Below are 17,651 nucleotides of genomic sequence, written 5' to 3'. Positions count from 1 at the left end.
TCATGTTAGAATTGGCTTAATCAGATCTCAGAAGGTCTAAGATGGGAGCTGCCGCCAGCCGGGTCCCTGCAGCATCCTTGGGAACGAAGCCCAGATGCGGTGCTCACCTGTCCCCCGTGCTCTGGGCTGTCCTCCCTCTGGACTCTGCCTGAGGGCAGTCAGAGCAAGTCAGGCTGGCTCATCTGATGTCTCTGGGCCTATTTCTTAATAGAGGGATGAGTGAAGCAGGAAGGGCTGGGGGCACTATTCCAGGAGCGAATGTGTATTCCACTGTGGTGCATGCGGAACTAAAGAGGTTTCCAGAGCAGAGCAGCCCTGAGAGGGCAGAGCGAGAACAGAATCCAGGAGTCTCAACCTCTCAGCCCACACTTCTCTTTAAGAACCTGTTTGCATTTGGCCTGAATGTTTTGCTGTTTTTCCTCTGTCTCTGAGCGGTCCAAAGAGTGTAATAAAATTGTAATCCAACCCATGACTGTCATACCGCATTTTTCTCTAGGAAAATATTCCAGATGTCTTTTCCCAAGCTTCGGGAATCCTTGGAGTTTGTCTGCTGATAAACTTCTGCACACAAGTAAAAAAGCTAGAGGAGAGAAAAAGATGGGTTAGAGAAAGAAAGAAAGAAAGAAAAAGATGGGTTAGTCCTCAACCAGGAGGGACTGCTCCCAGGAGGCCATTAGCAATGCCTGGGCGAGAGGTGCTACTGCTGTCTTGTTGGTAGATTCCAGTGAAGTGGCTAAATATCCTGTAATTCACACGATAGCCCCCACAGCCGACAATTCTACAGCTCAGAACGTCAGGCAGTGAGGAGGTTGAGGAACCCCAGCTTAGGGCGTTTCAGGAGCCTAAGGTAACCCCCTCTGCCTTTGCATGCACCATAGTCAACACAACTGCCTCGACTCTGCACCCTGCCTACACCGGATGCTTCGTTCTTGCACTTGCTGACAGACGGTTTCCTAAGGGCCCTGCTTTCTCGCTGTGACGGATGTGCTCCATCTTCATTCAGGAATGCTGTTGAGACACCACCCTGGGGACTTACACACAGGCACTCAATGACATCTGTTGAGCAACTGGCTATTGACTCTGGCTTCTGAGAGTGGTGGCCGCAGGAAGGAAAACCACTGCCCTTGCCGTGGGCAGGAAGGTCATTCTGCAGAGCAGACACCACGCTCTCTCCTTCATCCCGCTTCCTTCTTAAGCAGCTGAGCAGAATGAGAGCAGCTGGCAAGGCTGCTGGCTCTGAGCACTATCCCAGGGCACTCTGGCCTGTCACCTCCTAGTCCTTCTTGTCACCTTCAGATCCAGGGCCCTCTATTGCCTTGTCCCTCTGCCAGGCTATCTTGTAGTAACACCGTATGTTTCCAAGGGCCACTCTCAACTCCCCTGTCAGTCTGTATCCACTTTCGCTCAAAAACCTCTAGAAGACCATCCCTTCCAAGCTGACCAAGAACGAGTCGTCCTGGCCTGCTCTTGCTGCTCCTCCCTATGCTGTTGATGTGCTCAGCAGTGAAGCCTCCCTTCCACTTAAGTTTCACCTCCTTTCTTATTTTATCCACGTCCTGAGATGCCTAACGGTGCCATGGAGCAGGGCCAGAGGTCACCTTCATTCAGGAATGTTGTTGAGACACCAGCACTAATGGTGAAGCACAAGCAGGCACCCAGTCAAGACGGACCCTCCTGACTTACCAGTGGGCTGGGGTCTGCCTGAGAGAAGATGTAACGTAGAAAAACCCCCAGGTGAGCTGGCCGTGACTTAAGTTTCTCAAGATCCTGGAATATGATGTCGCTCTGGAAGGCAGAAGGAGACTGGCTGGGGGCACAGTGGCAGGGTGCAGCAGCAGGGCCTGTGCCAGCTCAGTGCCCATGTTCTCGGCCTCCCAGGGTTTCTAAGTGGTGGCTCCCTCCTCCACATTCCCTCCCAGATGGTGTAATCAAACTGCCCCCAGTCGAGAGCAGCCGGTATGACAAAGAATGATGAAAGGAGAAAACCAGGAAACCGTTACCTCGTTGTTGAAATAACCCGGGTCATAATCTTCTTCTGGGCCAATAATTAAAGGCTTTGGGCTTTGATCTGCACCCTGGGGGAGAGAGCCGAGTTGTAGAGATGAGAGGTTAGAGGACAGGGGATCCAATCCCTTGATGGAGCCTGTTTAGTGAGAGCACAGGGCTGACAGGGAAAGCCACATGTGTCTGGCAAACGCTTCCATCTCACTACCTTCCCCAAATCTCAGAAAATAGAAAACATGATTTCCACTTGCAGGAAGTCAAGTGCATCTGGGGAGGGAGGGGCGGGGCAGAGCCGACTCAGAGGAGCCTGGTCACAGGACAGATGAAGATGGAAGTGAGAGAAAGTGCTCTCTTCCTGTTTGCGAAAGAACTGGAGAGGGAGCGTCCGCCAACAAAATAAGAACCTAGCTCCTGTTGGGTGCGGGCTTTGATGTTCTCCTAAACAGCCACCCCCACACTGAACACCCCCTGCAAGTCCAGCAGCTGCCACACTGCTACTTGACAGTTACTGTGTCTACTGGGGAGTTACTGACAGCGCCTGCAGCTTGACCTGTCAGGAGGGCCTAGCAATCCATGCCTACCTCCTTGAGCAAAAGGGGATGGAGCCCAGTTTCTCCAACACCATTTCCTTTGCCTGTTCAAGATTTATGGCAGACGTCCATTACCTGTCTAGAATCCCAAATTCTTCGATTGGTTTTTCTTTCTCTCCCTCTTATGCCAATTTTAATCACCTCTCTAACTGGTATGCCATCAATATTAGGTATGACGAGATTTCAAATTGCATACACTGTTCAGATGCTGCAATGAACAAGGCTTTCTCCTACAGGTTCCTTGCACGTTCAAAGCTTTTCTAGCAATTACATTTTTCTCTCAATTTAATCTATCTCATTTCTAGCAACTCCCCAACAAGGGCTCAGCTTCTGGAGCCCACCTAGATTCCTCAGGCCCACCTCTTTCCAGGCCTCAGATGCTTCCTAATCACTCTCTAGGGGGGCTTTCCTGACAGTCCCTCCCTGTTACTCTTCATTCATCTTTGTTCTCCTGGGTATGTATAGACTCTAAGCCCAGAATCACTGAGTCACGAATGTGAGAGACCTGGAAGACACCTCAGAGCTCAGAGTCTAGCAACTCATTTATAAATGAGAAAGTGAGGCCCAGAGAGACTGAATGGAAGTGCAAAGCTGCAGAGTCAAGCCTGATGTGCTATATTTGTATATCTCAAAGGATCGGGGAGCGGGGGTTGGGGGGAAGGTGGGGAGAGGTGCTAGATGCCTCTACTTGGCTCTCAGAACCTGAAAGCACCAGGTTTTTGCTTGTTTGGGGGAGGATTTTTTTCTTTACATCTTTACAAATATATAGTTTTTCTGATTACAGAAGCAGAATATGCTTATTATAAAATAACCAAACATTTCAGGATTATGTAACAGAAAGGTCCCTTTGATCCCATGACCTGCTGACAGTTTCATGGGTAGTACAGGTTTCTCCAGACTCTTACTAACATAGATTATTAAGAAATTGAAACTATACTATATTTGCTCTTATTACTCAAAAATAGCAATTTAAATAGTTTTCAGAAGATGAACAGGTTCAGAGGAAGAAAAAATGGACTCCAAGACTGATTACTGCTCCTATTAGCCACCGACCAGAAACCCTCCCTAAGAACAGCATGTGAACCCGACCTCCCTCGGACCCTAACTTGGTCCTGCAGTGCTACCAAGGGAGTGGGGAGGGGCACTCAGAGAGGGGCCAGGAGAGGAGCAGCCTGGGCTGGGGCTCAGGAGAACTAAGTTCTTGCCATTACCAAGCTGAGTCCTTGAACAGTCCCTTAGCCTTTATTTGCCTCACCAAGCTGAGTCCTTGAACAGTCCCTTAGCCTTTATTTGCCTCACGTGTCTCACTTACAAATGGAGATACTGATGCCTATTTCCTTTCCTGATGGGGAAAATTAAATGAGGTATTTTTTCCTAAAGGATCTAGCACAGCAGCTGGTGTACTAGGCATTTTAATACAAGGCAGGCCCATTTTCCCACCATTCTCCCTCCATGAGCTAGAAGTAACCAAACTCTATCCTACGGGTATAACTAAGGCATTAAATAGTGTGTGATACTGGTTTTAATGTAAGGGAATGACAGAACTGCTTTAAAATAAACTGAAGTGTAAACAAGTGAGTTAGCTTAAGGAAAAATATTATGCAACATTATACAATTGGCTTGAGACTATGGAAAAAATTATGGTGGTAGCAGATGAATTTTAAGAGACACTGTTTTACAAAACTCGGAGTTCTCTTTCCAGCGTCTCTAACAGGCAGTGACCTACCTTCTGCCTGAACAAGCAGCAATTCCCTGGCTCTGAAGTCCGCCCATCCCATTGTCAGACAGCCGATTCCTGGAAAGCCTTTTGCACTGAGCAGAAACCTGTCTTCCTGAAATCTCCCTGGAACCCAGCTCTCCCCTTCAAAGCCGTGGCTTTAGGTCAGGCTTTGCAGGAGCTCAGGCTCCAGAGAAGTGCCCCTGACGGTGAGGAGAGGTTAATCGGGAAAGGTCCCAGGGTATCTGAGCTTTTATTTGTTCTCCATATTAGGGTGGCAAATAATAAGATCATGTTTACAAAAAGGACTTTGCTAAAGAAAGAGAAATGTGCTATTACTATTCTGGAGAAACACTAAACAAACCTATTTCCTGTTTTATACAGACATTGACAGATCACCTGTCCTCTCCTTAGACATCACTTCACTTCAGATGTATTCACTGACTCTTCACACAGAACTGAGATAGTCTTACCTTCCTGCACTCACTGATACCATGTTCTTTCTTTACTATTTATTCTCTAGGTAAATGTCTATCTCAAAACAGAGGTTTAGTTTGATTATTTAAGACTATGTACTGGTGACCCAGTTTTGGGAAAAGGGAAAGGAAGATTGCAGGGTGGCTGTGAATCACTCACCTGGTCGCTGGTGGGGGCGGCTGGTGCATCCGAGCCCTGCCACCTATGGTGCTGGGCCACCCTGGCCATGATCACAGGGGAGGTTCGAGGACTGTCTAATCCAGGGTCTGACAGCACTGAGTTCCGATTTATCAATGACTAAAGGAACAGAGAATTCTGTGAGAAGGAAACTCATCCAAAAGCTCTCAGACCTCAGCTCACCTGGTGGTAACACTCATCAGCTAATATGAATTCAGTACTGATTCTGTGCCTGGCACTGTTAACCTTGATTATATAGTACCTGACTTAATTCTCACAACAGTCCTCTGAGGGAGACACTATTATTCCTCCTACTTTTCACACAAGAACACTAACACTTGGAGCAGATATAAGACTTGCTGAAGGTCAGATAGCTACTCATGTGGTATTTCCACCTGGACAGTCTCACCCCACAGAAGGGTCACTGCATTAATCAGGGCCTCGGCACTAAGCTATGATGCCTCCCAGATGTCGAACCCTCAAGACCATGTAGATCATTTAGGACCCTCTGGCCCCTCTTCATGTCTTTCCTGTATGCTGGTCCTTTCACATACTTGCATCATCTTCCCCCAAATGGACAGGAGCAGTAAGGAAAGAAAATTCCAACTCTTATTTAAAATGAGGTTTTAAACATGTTTTAAATGATCGGTTCACATAATTAACCTGGTTAAGTATATACTTTGCGAACATCATTATTACATCTTTCATTCACTTGTATTTTTATATGCAAGTTTATATTTGCAGTTTACATATGCAAACTGAGAACACCTGGAAGAGGAACCTTGGAGGCCAAAGGGTGAACTCCTCTGACCACTCCAGGAAAGAAGTACAGAAAGATCTGAGACAGAGAGAGAGACAACACTGCTTCTGCTAGGCAGGGTCACTGCATTAACTGAGGACGAGTTACTGGTATTTGCAGCCGGGCAGAAATGTGTTTTGGGCCAAGTCACCCGTTTTAGATTTCTGTCTCTGCTCTCTTACACTCAAAGGCTTGCTACAGATAATGACACGCCTCTCTCTCCACCCTACTTTTTTTTTTTTTTGTTAATCCTCACCTGAGGATATTTTTCCATTGATATCTATTTTTTAAAATATATTTTTATTGATTTCAGAGAGGAAGGGAGAGGGAGATAGAGATAGAAACCTCCACGATGAGAGAATCATTGATTGTCTGCCTCCTGCAAGACCCCTACAGGGGATCAAGCCCACACCCCTGGCATGTGCCCTTGACCGGAATTGAACCCGGGACCCTTCAGTCCATAGACCAACACTCTATCCACTGAGCCAAACCAGCTAGGGATTTCCACTGATAGAGAGAGTGAAGGGGGAGAGACAGAGAGAAACATCGATGTGACACATCGATTGGTTGCCTCCTGCACAGGGATCAAGCCTGCAACCGAGGTACATGCCCTTGACTGGAACTGAACCCAGGACCCTTCTGTCTGCGGGTTCACGCTCTATCCACTGAGCCAAATCGGCTAGGCTCCACTGTACTCTTTATAACACAGAGCTATGATGAAGTACAAGCCAGATTTGATGATCTTTCATGTGGGATGCATTTGAAGTCCCTTTTTTGAAACCCAGAGCAGAGTGACTGAAGTCCTCAGAACTGGAACTATCCAAGAGGCCCACAGACGACAGGACAGAGGCCTTGGCAACCGGAGAAGGAACACTAAACCTACAGTTTTCAACGGGCTCACCCCCACTGGCACTCACCTCACTGAGGGAAGGGAAGCGCTCTGTCCCAGAGTCCAAGCCACTGTCCCCATCCTGTGAATCCAGAGAAAGTCGGCCTGACAAGGAAACATAAGGGGAGCTGTGGTTTGGGGAAAGGAAGAACCTTAACCGGGAACCTGTGCACAGGGCAGACGAGTGAACCTGCCACCTTCCTTTCTCTCCGTTCCCCTTTGTCTCTCTTATCTCATGATCCCTCCTGTCAGACGCTTTACAACTAGCTTTCACCTACCTCTACACCTGCCCAGGCCATGTCACCTCCTGAAATAACAACCCATAGCTCTTTCTCACAGTCACCTCATCCGCAACTCTCTCTGGTTCCTGTTCATTTCCTCCTTGTCAGTCCTCACCGGAGGATATTTTTTACATTGATTTTTAAAGAGAGTGGAAGGGAGGGAGGAAGAGTAGAAGGGAGACAGAGAGAAACATTGATGTGAGAGAGACACATCGATTGGTTACCTCCCACACATGGGATCAAACCTGCAACCCAGGTATGTGCCCTTGACTGGGAATCGAACCTGTGAACCTTTGGTGCACGGGCTGATGCTCTAACCACCGAGTCACACCGTCCTGGGTGCAACAGTATTTCTTAAGCTCTGAAGTGCCAGGTGCTGGTAGGCAAGGTGGCATCTGGGCCATCATCATTACAGTCTCTTCCTGGCACTTATCTACCCAGTGCTACTGGCTATGCGTTCATTTCTACTGAATGAATTGTATCCAATTTCCCTGTGCTCTGGTACTGCTTTTTCTCACGATGCTATTTCCCAGAGGCAGATGCTATATGTTTTCTTTCCCTGAATCTGCCTCATGGAGAGGGTACAACGGATAAGAAACCTGGACTAGCGACATGCCAGAGGAAAAAGGGTGGTGGGGGGACTTACCTTCTGATGATCTCTGGCTGATGTCACTGTATAGTGGAAGTATGTCCTAAAAAAGAAAGATCCAGAGGGTGGGCAAATTCTATTAACCTCTCTCCCTACTATTTCCTTCCTCCAATCAACCCTTCCCGTAGTCTCAGCAGATATGATCTGCTTACAATTAGTGGCCTCTTTTGCTTTATTGCCTTACAAATGCCCAGCTACAAGAGCTATTGCTTTATTTGTACAGTTTCAGGAGGATGGTGACCCCTAATGGCAGAAAGAGAACTTTACCATCAGAAACATTCTAAAAATTTGCTTGATTTGTAACCATGACCTCAAGACATCTACTGCCTTAGCTGGGCTACACACAGAAAGAACTTCCATCAAGTGGTATGAAATGCTCAAGCAGATGACTGAGGCACAAGTGAAAGGCCCCTCTCTAAAGATCTTTGAGGTGCCTGAGGCTGCCTCTTTTCTCTCTCTCACGTCGTCTTTCAACAATTCTGACGTTGACCTCATGTTATAAATGAGGAAACAGAAGCCCAGTGATCAGGTAACTTGCCCAAGCCACTCAGCAGTGAGCTATAAAGCCAGGGCTGCATTCAGATTCCACAGGGAGCATTTCCGCCTCGCCCCTCACAGAGCACACGAGTACACAGGCAGCGGCAGCAGCAACAGGCACAGGCCCTGTGCAGAGGACACGCTTTAACTCCAACAACAACCCCGTCAGGCAGATCCTGTCTGATCTCCACCAAGGCTCCCAGGGATTAAGTAACTTGTCCAAGAGTCTCAAAACTGGTGAGCACTGAAACTGGGGTGTGAATCCAGATGGTACTAAATCCAGAACCTGAGCCCCTATCAACCATGTGACACTGAGAAGTCCTTCAGAAAATAAAACAGCTTAAATTTGATTAGCCTGTTTCCCAGACTTGTTTGATCTGATGTTCTAAAGGAGAAAGTGGATAATCCTCAAATAATTTCTATTGGCCTTGGCAAATATTACTCTTGGCAATCCTCATGTTTCTGGAAAGTTACTTCCTATGTATTCAAATAATTAAGGCCTGTAAGAGATAAGACACCACTAATAGCAAACTCCCTATTAGAACAGATAAGGACCTGGAGTCTCCTCTCTGGGATTTTCCACAAAGCAGGGTTAGCTGCTGCTATAAAAACCTCTCAACTGACTGGGAATCCTTTCTTAGGCTGACTTTTCAAAGTACTTGTATTTCTTTGAGAAGACCTGAGAAATGAGTGTTGGAAAAGTGACCCAATGAATGCTGAGTGAAGGCGGTGTAGGAATATATATGTCACTATGAGGAAATTACCCACAAGGAGATGGATAATTAGGAGACTAAAGCCATTTCTTTCCATTGCAACTATAAGCTCTTGGAAGGCTTTTTCTTTTCTGTCTCCAGCGTCAAGACAGTGCTCAGCCTCTTTGGCTCTAAATAAAAAAAGGCGGACCTTTGTTTCCTGGTTGTATACTAAACACTTCCTAGCTCAGCCTTGGGTCCTGACTCAGGAAGCTTCTGCCTAGCTTTCTCCCTAATTCCACCCAGGCCGCCTGCAGGGTGCCCATCCTAGAGCTCTGCCTACTATCACTCACCACTAAGCCACCAGTCTCCTGCTGGATCTTCAGCTGCAACTGAGTGACTCGCCGCCGGGCAGCTTCGATCTGCTCCTCCAGCAGGCTGGTGGGGTTCCGGCTATACATCTCACAGATATGCTGGGGGGGGGGGGGGGTGAGGAGGGCAGGGAGGAGGGGAAAAGGCAGATGGGGTGGTTAGTAGAGAATGGACAACTCATCAGTGAGAGGAACAGGCAGTTATTCCCAAACAAAGAGAGAGATCTTTGTGTTCTAGTAGACACATGCTATCTCACGATCAATTAGGAGCAGAAAAAGTACAAATGGTGGGAAACAGAACACAAGGCAACTGGAGAAAGAAGACACAACACAAAGGCCCATCCTAATCTGACCCATTCTTCAAAGGTTGGCTTAAGTCCCACACCCTAAATGAGGTGTTCTTGGACCACTGTACTACTCGTGTGAGATATAAGTGACTGCCCAGATCAGCACACGAAAGGTGCCAAAGAGGAAATACACACAGTGAAAAGCACCTGTGATGAGAGAAAGAAGCATGGACGAGGGAGCCACCATCTGCAGCTGGGAAGCAGTCTGACACTTATCTAGCACTCCTCACAGCACACAGGGAGTGCAGCACACACGTGTACAGCTGGGGCTGTGCAGTCAGGGAGTCCTGGCTTTGAATTCTGGTACCTCCACTTACTAGCTGTGTAGGCCTGGGCAAGCTTTCATCTGTCCTCATCGATAAAAGTACCTGCAAATGACAGTACCTGCCTCTTGGGAGAGCTGAGCTATAAGGTCTGAATAAGATTATGCATGTAAAGTGCTTAGCAGAAGTTCTGGTGCTTAATGACATTACTGAATATGACTAGCTATTATTATTATTATTATTATTATTATATGCCTAAGTGACCATTACGACTGAATGACTGGCTGACCAGTCACTATGACGTGCTCGGACCACCAGGGGGTAGATTCTCAACACAGGAGCTGCCCTCTGGTGATTAGTGCGCTCCCACAGCCAACCTCCCTCGGCCAGCCAACCTCCTGCAGTCCCTCCCCTCATCAGGCCCTGGCCAGCAACTGGCAGGCCCCCAGGCCCTGGCTGGCCCGGCCCCAATCAGGACTGGGTGAGACGGCCCCAATAGGACCTGATCTCCGGCCAGGCCTAGGGACCCCTCCCATGCACAAATTTCGTGCACCGGGCCTCTAGTTTCATTATAAAATAAAATCCTCAGTAAAGCTGGTTAAATAATTAAATAAAGACTGCATGCACATATTCTCTAAGCTCATCTGGGCCTCGCTGTTATCTGCCAACCCTTTTTACAAATTCCTCACACTTGTTTTTCCCATCTTCTCCAGGCCTAGCAAGCCTCCAACTCTTCTCCTAGTCTCAGCAGACAGTATCATCTGGTAAGAACTTTTTTAACTATTTCACTTCAAAACATTTGGAGCCATTCCTCCTTCCCCCAGAAGAGAAACTATGTCTAATCTTTTACAAAGTTAACGCCTCCAACTGTCAGGCTCTTCTTAGACACTAGTCACATATCTGCAAAGTTTTCTTTCCAATGGCTCCTTCTCAAGTTTCCAGTCTTAAACCACTACAACAAAACCCTTTCCATCAACTCAAATTATTATTATTTTTAATATATTTTTATTGACTTTTAGAGAGAAAGGAAAGGAGAGAGAGAGAAAGAGAAGCATCGATGTGAGAGAGAAATATTTATCGGTTGCTTTCTGTACGCACTCCAACTGGGGATCAAACTGCAACCTGGGTATGTGCCCTAACCAGTAATCAAACTGACGACCTTTCGGTGCATGGAACAACGCTCAACTAACTGAGCTACACGGGCCAGGGCTCAACTCTGATTAATCTTCAAGCCACGGCCTCAGGTTTTTCTCCCTCCTTTCATAGCCACATATTTCAAAACAGGAGTTTACACTTACCCCCAGACTGCTTTGCTTTCCAGTCACTCCTCAACCTAGTTCCTCGCTATTATCTCAAACAGCTATAGAACAGAATGACCTAATTGCCAAATCCAATGGTCTCTTCTAGGTCCTTCTCAAAATGCTGCCCTCTTTACTTCCTAACTCTACACTATCTTGGGTCTCCTCACACTCCTCTCCCCAACTGTATCTTTATCCCTGCCTCATCTCTGAAATCTAGGTGAGCCTTCAGTCCCACAAACATTTTCAGAGACGCGATATATGCCAGGTCCTGTGCCAGCTGTGCAAGAGATGTACTCAAATGTAGAAATAGAGGCAAGGTCCTTGTCTTTAAGAACTTAGTCCAAGGCCTAGCTAGTGTTTCTAAGTGGTTAGAGCACCTGCCCACGCACCAAAGGATCTTGGGTTCAATTCCCGATCAAGGGCACATACCTGGGTTGCAGTTTTGATCCTTGGCGCTGGTCGGGCATGTGGGGGGAGCAACCAATTGATGTGTCTCTCTCACATCAATGCCTCTCTCTCTCTGTCTCTGTCTCTCTCCCCCTTCTCCCTCCCTTCCATTCTCTCTGAAAAGCAAAGGGGAAAAGAATATCCTGGGGTGAGGATTAACAAGAAAGAAATATAACACCACTGGTGTGATGTCAGAGGTGGGTGCACTGTGCTACAGAGCACATAAGTTCCAAAATTCCATCCTCAGCTTCCTTCTCTCTCTCTGCATTGGGGCCCTGGGTGATATCATCTAATTTCCAATTTCAGCTACCACTTCGTGCTGAGGATCCCCAAATGTCTATTTCAACCCAGGCCCAGCCCTGTTACCTCTGTATGTTCTGTGATAGTCTTTTTATCGGTGTCCCAGGGGCACCTTAAACTCAGCACACCCAGAGCTGACCTTCGTTTCCTTCCCCTAAACCCTGCTTACCTACCTCCCTGTCTCACTCTCTCAATGGAAAACCATCTACCCAGGCACCCAAATCCCAGGCTTTTATTTTCTCTTCTCCTATACCCCTCCTTCCAACTGATAAGTTCTATTGATACGACTTCTGATATGTCTCCCATTGCCAGCCCCAACTTTCTGTTCTTATTTCTGTTCTTGTTAAAGCTGTAATCATTTTTTACCTATTTCAATAGCCTCCTAGATGATTTCCTTATGTATCAATCCACTTAACACACTAAAAACACCGATTTGAAGATATGTTCACTCCCCTACCCAAAAATCCTTTGATCAATTCCTACTGTCACCAGAATAAACTCCAAGCCCATCAAGGCCCAAAGCACTTTCCAGAGGGAAACAAAATGATCCCAACTCAAGTATCACCTCATGAGGATTTCTCTGATCATTGCATAATTAATTATTCCTTCTTTTGGGCTTCCATGGCGTTTAAAAATTTCACTAACATAAACGTCACCATTTAAAAATGTACAATTCAGTGGTTTTGAGCATATTCCCAGAGTTGCTTCTTTCACTTAGTATAGTGTTTTCAGGGTTCTTCCATGTTAAGGCAAGACTTGTCTGATCTTTTTCATCTCTGTATACCATAGGAACTAAAACAATGCTTTACAGACAGTGGGCACTTACAGACATTTGCTGAATTGAAATGAGTGAGCGGCTTGCTGCAAGCCACAGCTACTATAGGAATCTGGTGATTCCACTCCAGCTAAAGTAATCCTATTACTCTCTATGCACATCATTTCCAGGCCTAAAGTCTCTCTGCATCCCATTCACCAACAGTGCCCCCTTCTCTATCAGCCTGGCTGGGCATTCCCCTATCCACCCCACCTTCCTTCTCCCTGATCCTTCCAGTCCCTGGAAACCATCAAGATCAATTCCAACTGACTCCGATTTTCCTCAATTCTAATGTTCCCTCATTTTAATCTAGTCTACTTGTCTCATCACTGTTTGTGTTTTGTCTATGTACTCACTATTCTTTGTATTATCTATGAGCTATTACCCTATTCACTCTGTCGGTCACATTCTGCTTTAACAAATTCTTATTTCATTAAGGCAATGGCCAGTCTACCCTCAGCAGTGACCTTACCTGTAATTCTTTTTCCTCCTGCCTCAGCATATTCCTAAGGATCTGGGTGGCATGTTTCTGAAATTCGAGATCCTAAGAATGAAAAAAATGACAGTAGTGAGAATTGGGTATCAGTTCGATTCTCTTCTACCAGCTGATTCGTAGGCAAGGAAAGCTATGAGAGTTGAGCCTGTGTCATAAATGTCTAACACTTGGAACCTTGCTAGAATTCAGTAAACATGTCATCTTATTTTGATTTTATCTGAACTTCCTAGAAACCTTGCTGTAATCACCTGTGGTATCAAATTGCTCTTTAAAGTCTCCCAGGACTCGTTGCTCAGCCTTCTTTCCAACTGGGAAATCCCATTCCCCGTTCTATCTGCATCTTGATCTCTTTTAACACCTCACACGGCTTCCCCTGGTCCTCAGGTTCTCTCCCTATTTGAATGCTTCCTTTCCTGACTCTCTCCCCCTACAGACTGGGCTCCATATTTCATTTCTCCAAGCAGCCTTTTTCTACAGGAAGCCTTTCTCTTACTCCTGTTCCACACCCTCCTGACAATGACAGGCAGTACTGAATGGATGCCTCTGTCTGTGCTGCAGGTGTGGGAGGAGCACCCTCAAAGGGCCTCCTCAGAGTCTTCCACATACTTTGGAAATGCACTCTATGTTGCTGTCTGATACAACTACACGTGCATTTACATGGAAGAACATCTCTTTGGCTTGTCTCTGTTTACCAGCGTATCGTTCAATCTAACCTGCTTTCCCCCATGGGAGTTATTTAGAGGGACAACAGAGTGAGGGGAGGAGCAGGAGGATCGTACCTGCAGAGGTGTGGGTCCTGTGATGCGCTGTGGAGGTGGCAGAGGTGGAGGAGGTGGTGGTGGTGGGATCACAGGGGCGACCTGGGGAGCTCCTGCTGGGTCTGGGTCCTGCTGGAGCCCAGAGACGCCCACAGTTGAGGGTGAAGAGCCCAGGAGGGTCAGTGCAACATAGGCACCAGCTGGAGGGACAGATAAAAGAAGGCTTGCTCACATGGTCCTGTTCTGGACAGCAGACATTCAAACTACTAGTAAAAGGAAGGGGTTTTGTCCTTCTCCTCTCTTTAAGCTTGTAATTCTGTAGGAAAAGCTCTCCTCACTTACCATGCCCCCCCTTCTCCAATTCCTGCTTATCTTCCCTGCATCAACACAGGTACCCTTTCTTTCCCTTTCTTCATGCAGAGACCTCAACCGAAATTCCACCCATATGTACCTGGGAATTCTCCTGAGGGTCTGCCCGATCAGTCTCATTTCTTCCTTTGTCTCACTAAAGTGGCCAATATTGCCTGCTTGGCATAGAAGGCACTCAAATTCTAGCCTTCTACCCTCCCCAAACTTCCCACACCCTTTAACTGTTTCCTCATGATTTGTTGCTTCTGTTTGATTACCTGGGAAGACTCGATTGTTGCATCTTCCTAGCTGCAAATACAATATTTTTGCTTTCCTCGCCAAAATAAGAAACAAATGAGGAAGAATGTCTGTGAATGGGAGCCAATGGTATTTGAGTGAGACCTGGTCTGAGTAAAACATGGTCTAAATGTGAGTGCAAAGATGGGCGTAAAAATTAAGATGAAGATGTTGATGAGAGACTAGCAGTGTCTCCACCTGAAATGATAATAGAAAGTTGTGGCAGTCTACATGGGCCATTCCACATCAAGATTAAAGATGTGGCTTCAGCTGCTGCCCACATCTACAAGGGAAGCCTCCGGGGTCAACGGGGCCTTCCCTTTCCCTGTTCCCTCCTAACTCAGCTGCTCCCCTCAATTCTTTAGTGGTCAGTTCTCCCCAACTCACATTTGATAAGCTTCACCACCTCCAGGTGTGAGCTATTGGCCACCATGGTGCCGTTCACCTGTTGGGGGAACAAATGATACTGAGTAATGGTGGTGGAAACTAGGGGATCCTTGTACAAGTTCAAAATGCCACTCCTTTAGGAAGCTATTTTCCAGTGTTCTTTAACCACCTCTGGTCACTTATTTACTCAAATTCACATTATGAATGTATTCCTGTTCACATCTGCCATGTGTTTTGTCTTCCCAGCTAGTCTGTAAGTTTGCAAGGGTAAGACCTGCAGCTTCATTCATTTGTTTGCTTGTTCATTCATTTTAAAATTTTTGGTATATATTATTTTTTCAATCATTAGCCTTGTACACATGTCAACGGACTTAATGGCTCTAGGACTCTATTCCAGAAGAAAGTGCTGAATGCACAGGGAAGACGACAGTAGTTTAGAACTGGCAAGGACCCAAAGTCCGCATTGTATGGAGGACAATGAATAGCAATCCAAGAATCTGAAGGCACTGAGTCCTTCACTGGTCTCAACATCTCCCTCCCAATCTTGCTTTGGTCATTGGTGAAAAGGGAGTAATAAAACCTATTCTGGAAGCATGGCTACTTTAGAGTCAAGAAGGGCTAGAATATATTAGTCCTCAGCCGCTGTCACCGTATACTACTGTGCTCACGCCCATGGTACCGCTCCCTAACTCCGTGGCTAACTAATAGCTGGTATTGAAATGGAAATGCGCAAAGGGAAGGTCACTCACTTTGATGATGCGGTCACCTTCTTTCACACCGGCTTTCATGGCTGCACCCCCTGTAAGAAGAAGGCCTGGTCAGCAGAGCCAACATCCTGCAGATGTCACTGAGTGGACACCAAGGTTCCTGTTAGATCACTTCCCTCCAACATTTCTTCTCACCTTTCTGTGTTAAGTACCTCAAATGTGTACATCCTACTTTGCTCCAGTGACAAAACCACTTTTAAACTAGAGTGGACTATACCAGGTCATCCATATCTATCTCTCCTCTCTCTCTCTCTCTCTCTCTCTAATTCTCACCTGAGGACATGTTTAGAAAGAGGAAGGGAGAGAGAGAAACACTGATTGGTTGCCTACCATACGTGCCCCAACTGGAGGAACAAACCCACAACCCAGGTATGTGCCCTGACCGGAATAAAAAACCCGGTAACCCTTTAGTGCACAGGATGATGCTCAACCAACTGAGCATGTAGTCAACACTGAAACTTCTCCTGTTAAGACTCTTAGAAACATCTAGATGTGCTTTGTGAAGAGTTTTATTTTGATCAGATGAATGCAACTTACAGATTTAACGATCATTTGGGGACTGATTTACAAAAACACCTGATTTTTATGCTTCTCATTCACTTTTCTCAGTGTTAGTGTTTCTTGTGCTTCCTGGATATAAACTCTAGGTCATTTAAAACTACATAGTGGTCAAAACCTCTGCAGTCTTCAGTCAAATAATTTTAGAGCACGTTCTGTGCTCTAGGCATTCAGTCACAATCTTAATCTGGTCCATTTGAAAGGAAGAAACCATTGCCTGGGTTGAATGTAGCCCCATGCACCAAGAGGTCGCTGGCTCAATTCCTGGTCAGGGCACATGCCTGGGTGTGGGCTTGATCCCCAGTAAGGGGTGTGCAGGAGGCAGCCAATCAATATTTCTTATTGATATTTCTATCTTTCTCTCCCTTTTCTTGCCCCCCTCTTTAAAAATCAATAAAATCATATTTTTTTAAAAGAAAGGAAGACACTGGAAATAGTTTAAAACAGTTCTTATATAGAAAATAAAACCGTTATCATCATCTTTAATGAACCCCCAGAGTATTTTTATGACTTCTCAGAGCTTATGAGCCACTGTTTAAAAGCTCTTGTTTAAATCCTTTTCTCTATATTTCTCTTAGGAATCATTACATTAGCAATTATATTTAATATAGTAAACTCGTTTTCCCACTGGATAATAAGAAGTAACTCTTGCCGAACCGGTTTGGCTCGGTGGATGGAGCGTCGGCCTGCGGACTGGGGGGGTCCCGGGTTCGATTCCGGTCGGGGGCATGTGCCTTGGTTGCGGGCACATCCCCGGTGGGGGGCGTGCAGGAGGCAGCTGATCGATCTCTCTCATCGATGTTTCTGGCTCTCTGTCCCTCTCCCTTCTTCTCTGTGAAAAGTCAGTGGAATATATTTAAGAAAAGAAAAAAAAAAAAAGAAGTAACTCTTATTTGATCTTGGGACGCGTCCAGGAACATTTAAATAAAGCACACATATTCTCCCCAGACCCCGGCCCTTCTGTCGTGGCCTGGCCTTCAGAAGTCTGGCATCTGAGCTAGGTAGAAGAAAGAGCCATTTTGCCAGAATGTATGAAACGCAAGTGACTTCTAATAACTTAGTGATTAAAAAAAAAAAAAAAGAAAGAAACCTTCAGAGTTAAGGAATCTATATATACTAGTATAAAAGGCTAATATGCTAAGTGTCTGACCATCCGACCGGTCGCTATGACATGCACTGACCACCAGGGGGCAGATGCTCAAGGCAGGAGCTGCTGAGCTGCAGTGACTTGGCAGCGGCGGTTCTCAGGTGACACACCCCGAAACCAGAGAGGAGGGAGCCCGATTCCTCAAGGGACCGTAGGATTCCACCTTCGGCTGTGTTTTATGTTGTTGCTGGGGCACTATCGGCCCCAAATCTGATTTACTGCACACTTGTGCTTACAT

At 46.3% G+C, this 17,651-nt stretch overlaps 1 protein-coding gene across 1 annotated transcript in view; it reads right to left on the bottom strand.

The window, feature by feature from the left end:
* The window catches only part of ARHGEF11 (Rho guanine nucleotide exchange factor 11), an 83,183-nt gene that overhangs the window by 26,181 nt on the left and 39,351 nt on the right, over positions 1-17,651 (bottom strand). The window contains 11 exon segments of the mRNA XM_023761551.1: positions 482-580; positions 1,684-1,785; positions 2,001-2,075; positions 4,948-5,085; positions 6,682-6,758; positions 7,581-7,626; positions 9,166-9,285; positions 13,128-13,199; positions 13,931-14,109; positions 14,942-14,999; positions 15,691-15,740. Of these exon segments, the coding sequence (XP_023617319.1) occupies positions 482-580; positions 1,684-1,785; positions 2,001-2,075; positions 4,948-5,085; positions 6,682-6,758; positions 7,581-7,626; positions 9,166-9,285; positions 13,128-13,199; positions 13,931-14,109; positions 14,942-14,999; positions 15,691-15,740 (1,016 nt within the window).

This window comes from Myotis lucifugus, unplaced genomic scaffold (assembly GCF_000147115.1).
Source record: "Myotis lucifugus unplaced genomic scaffold, Myoluc2.0 scaffold_211, whole genome shotgun sequence".
NCBI lineage: Eukaryota > Metazoa > Chordata > Mammalia > Chiroptera > Vespertilionidae > Myotis > Myotis lucifugus.
This window is presented reverse-complemented; position numbering and strand designations above follow the sequence as displayed.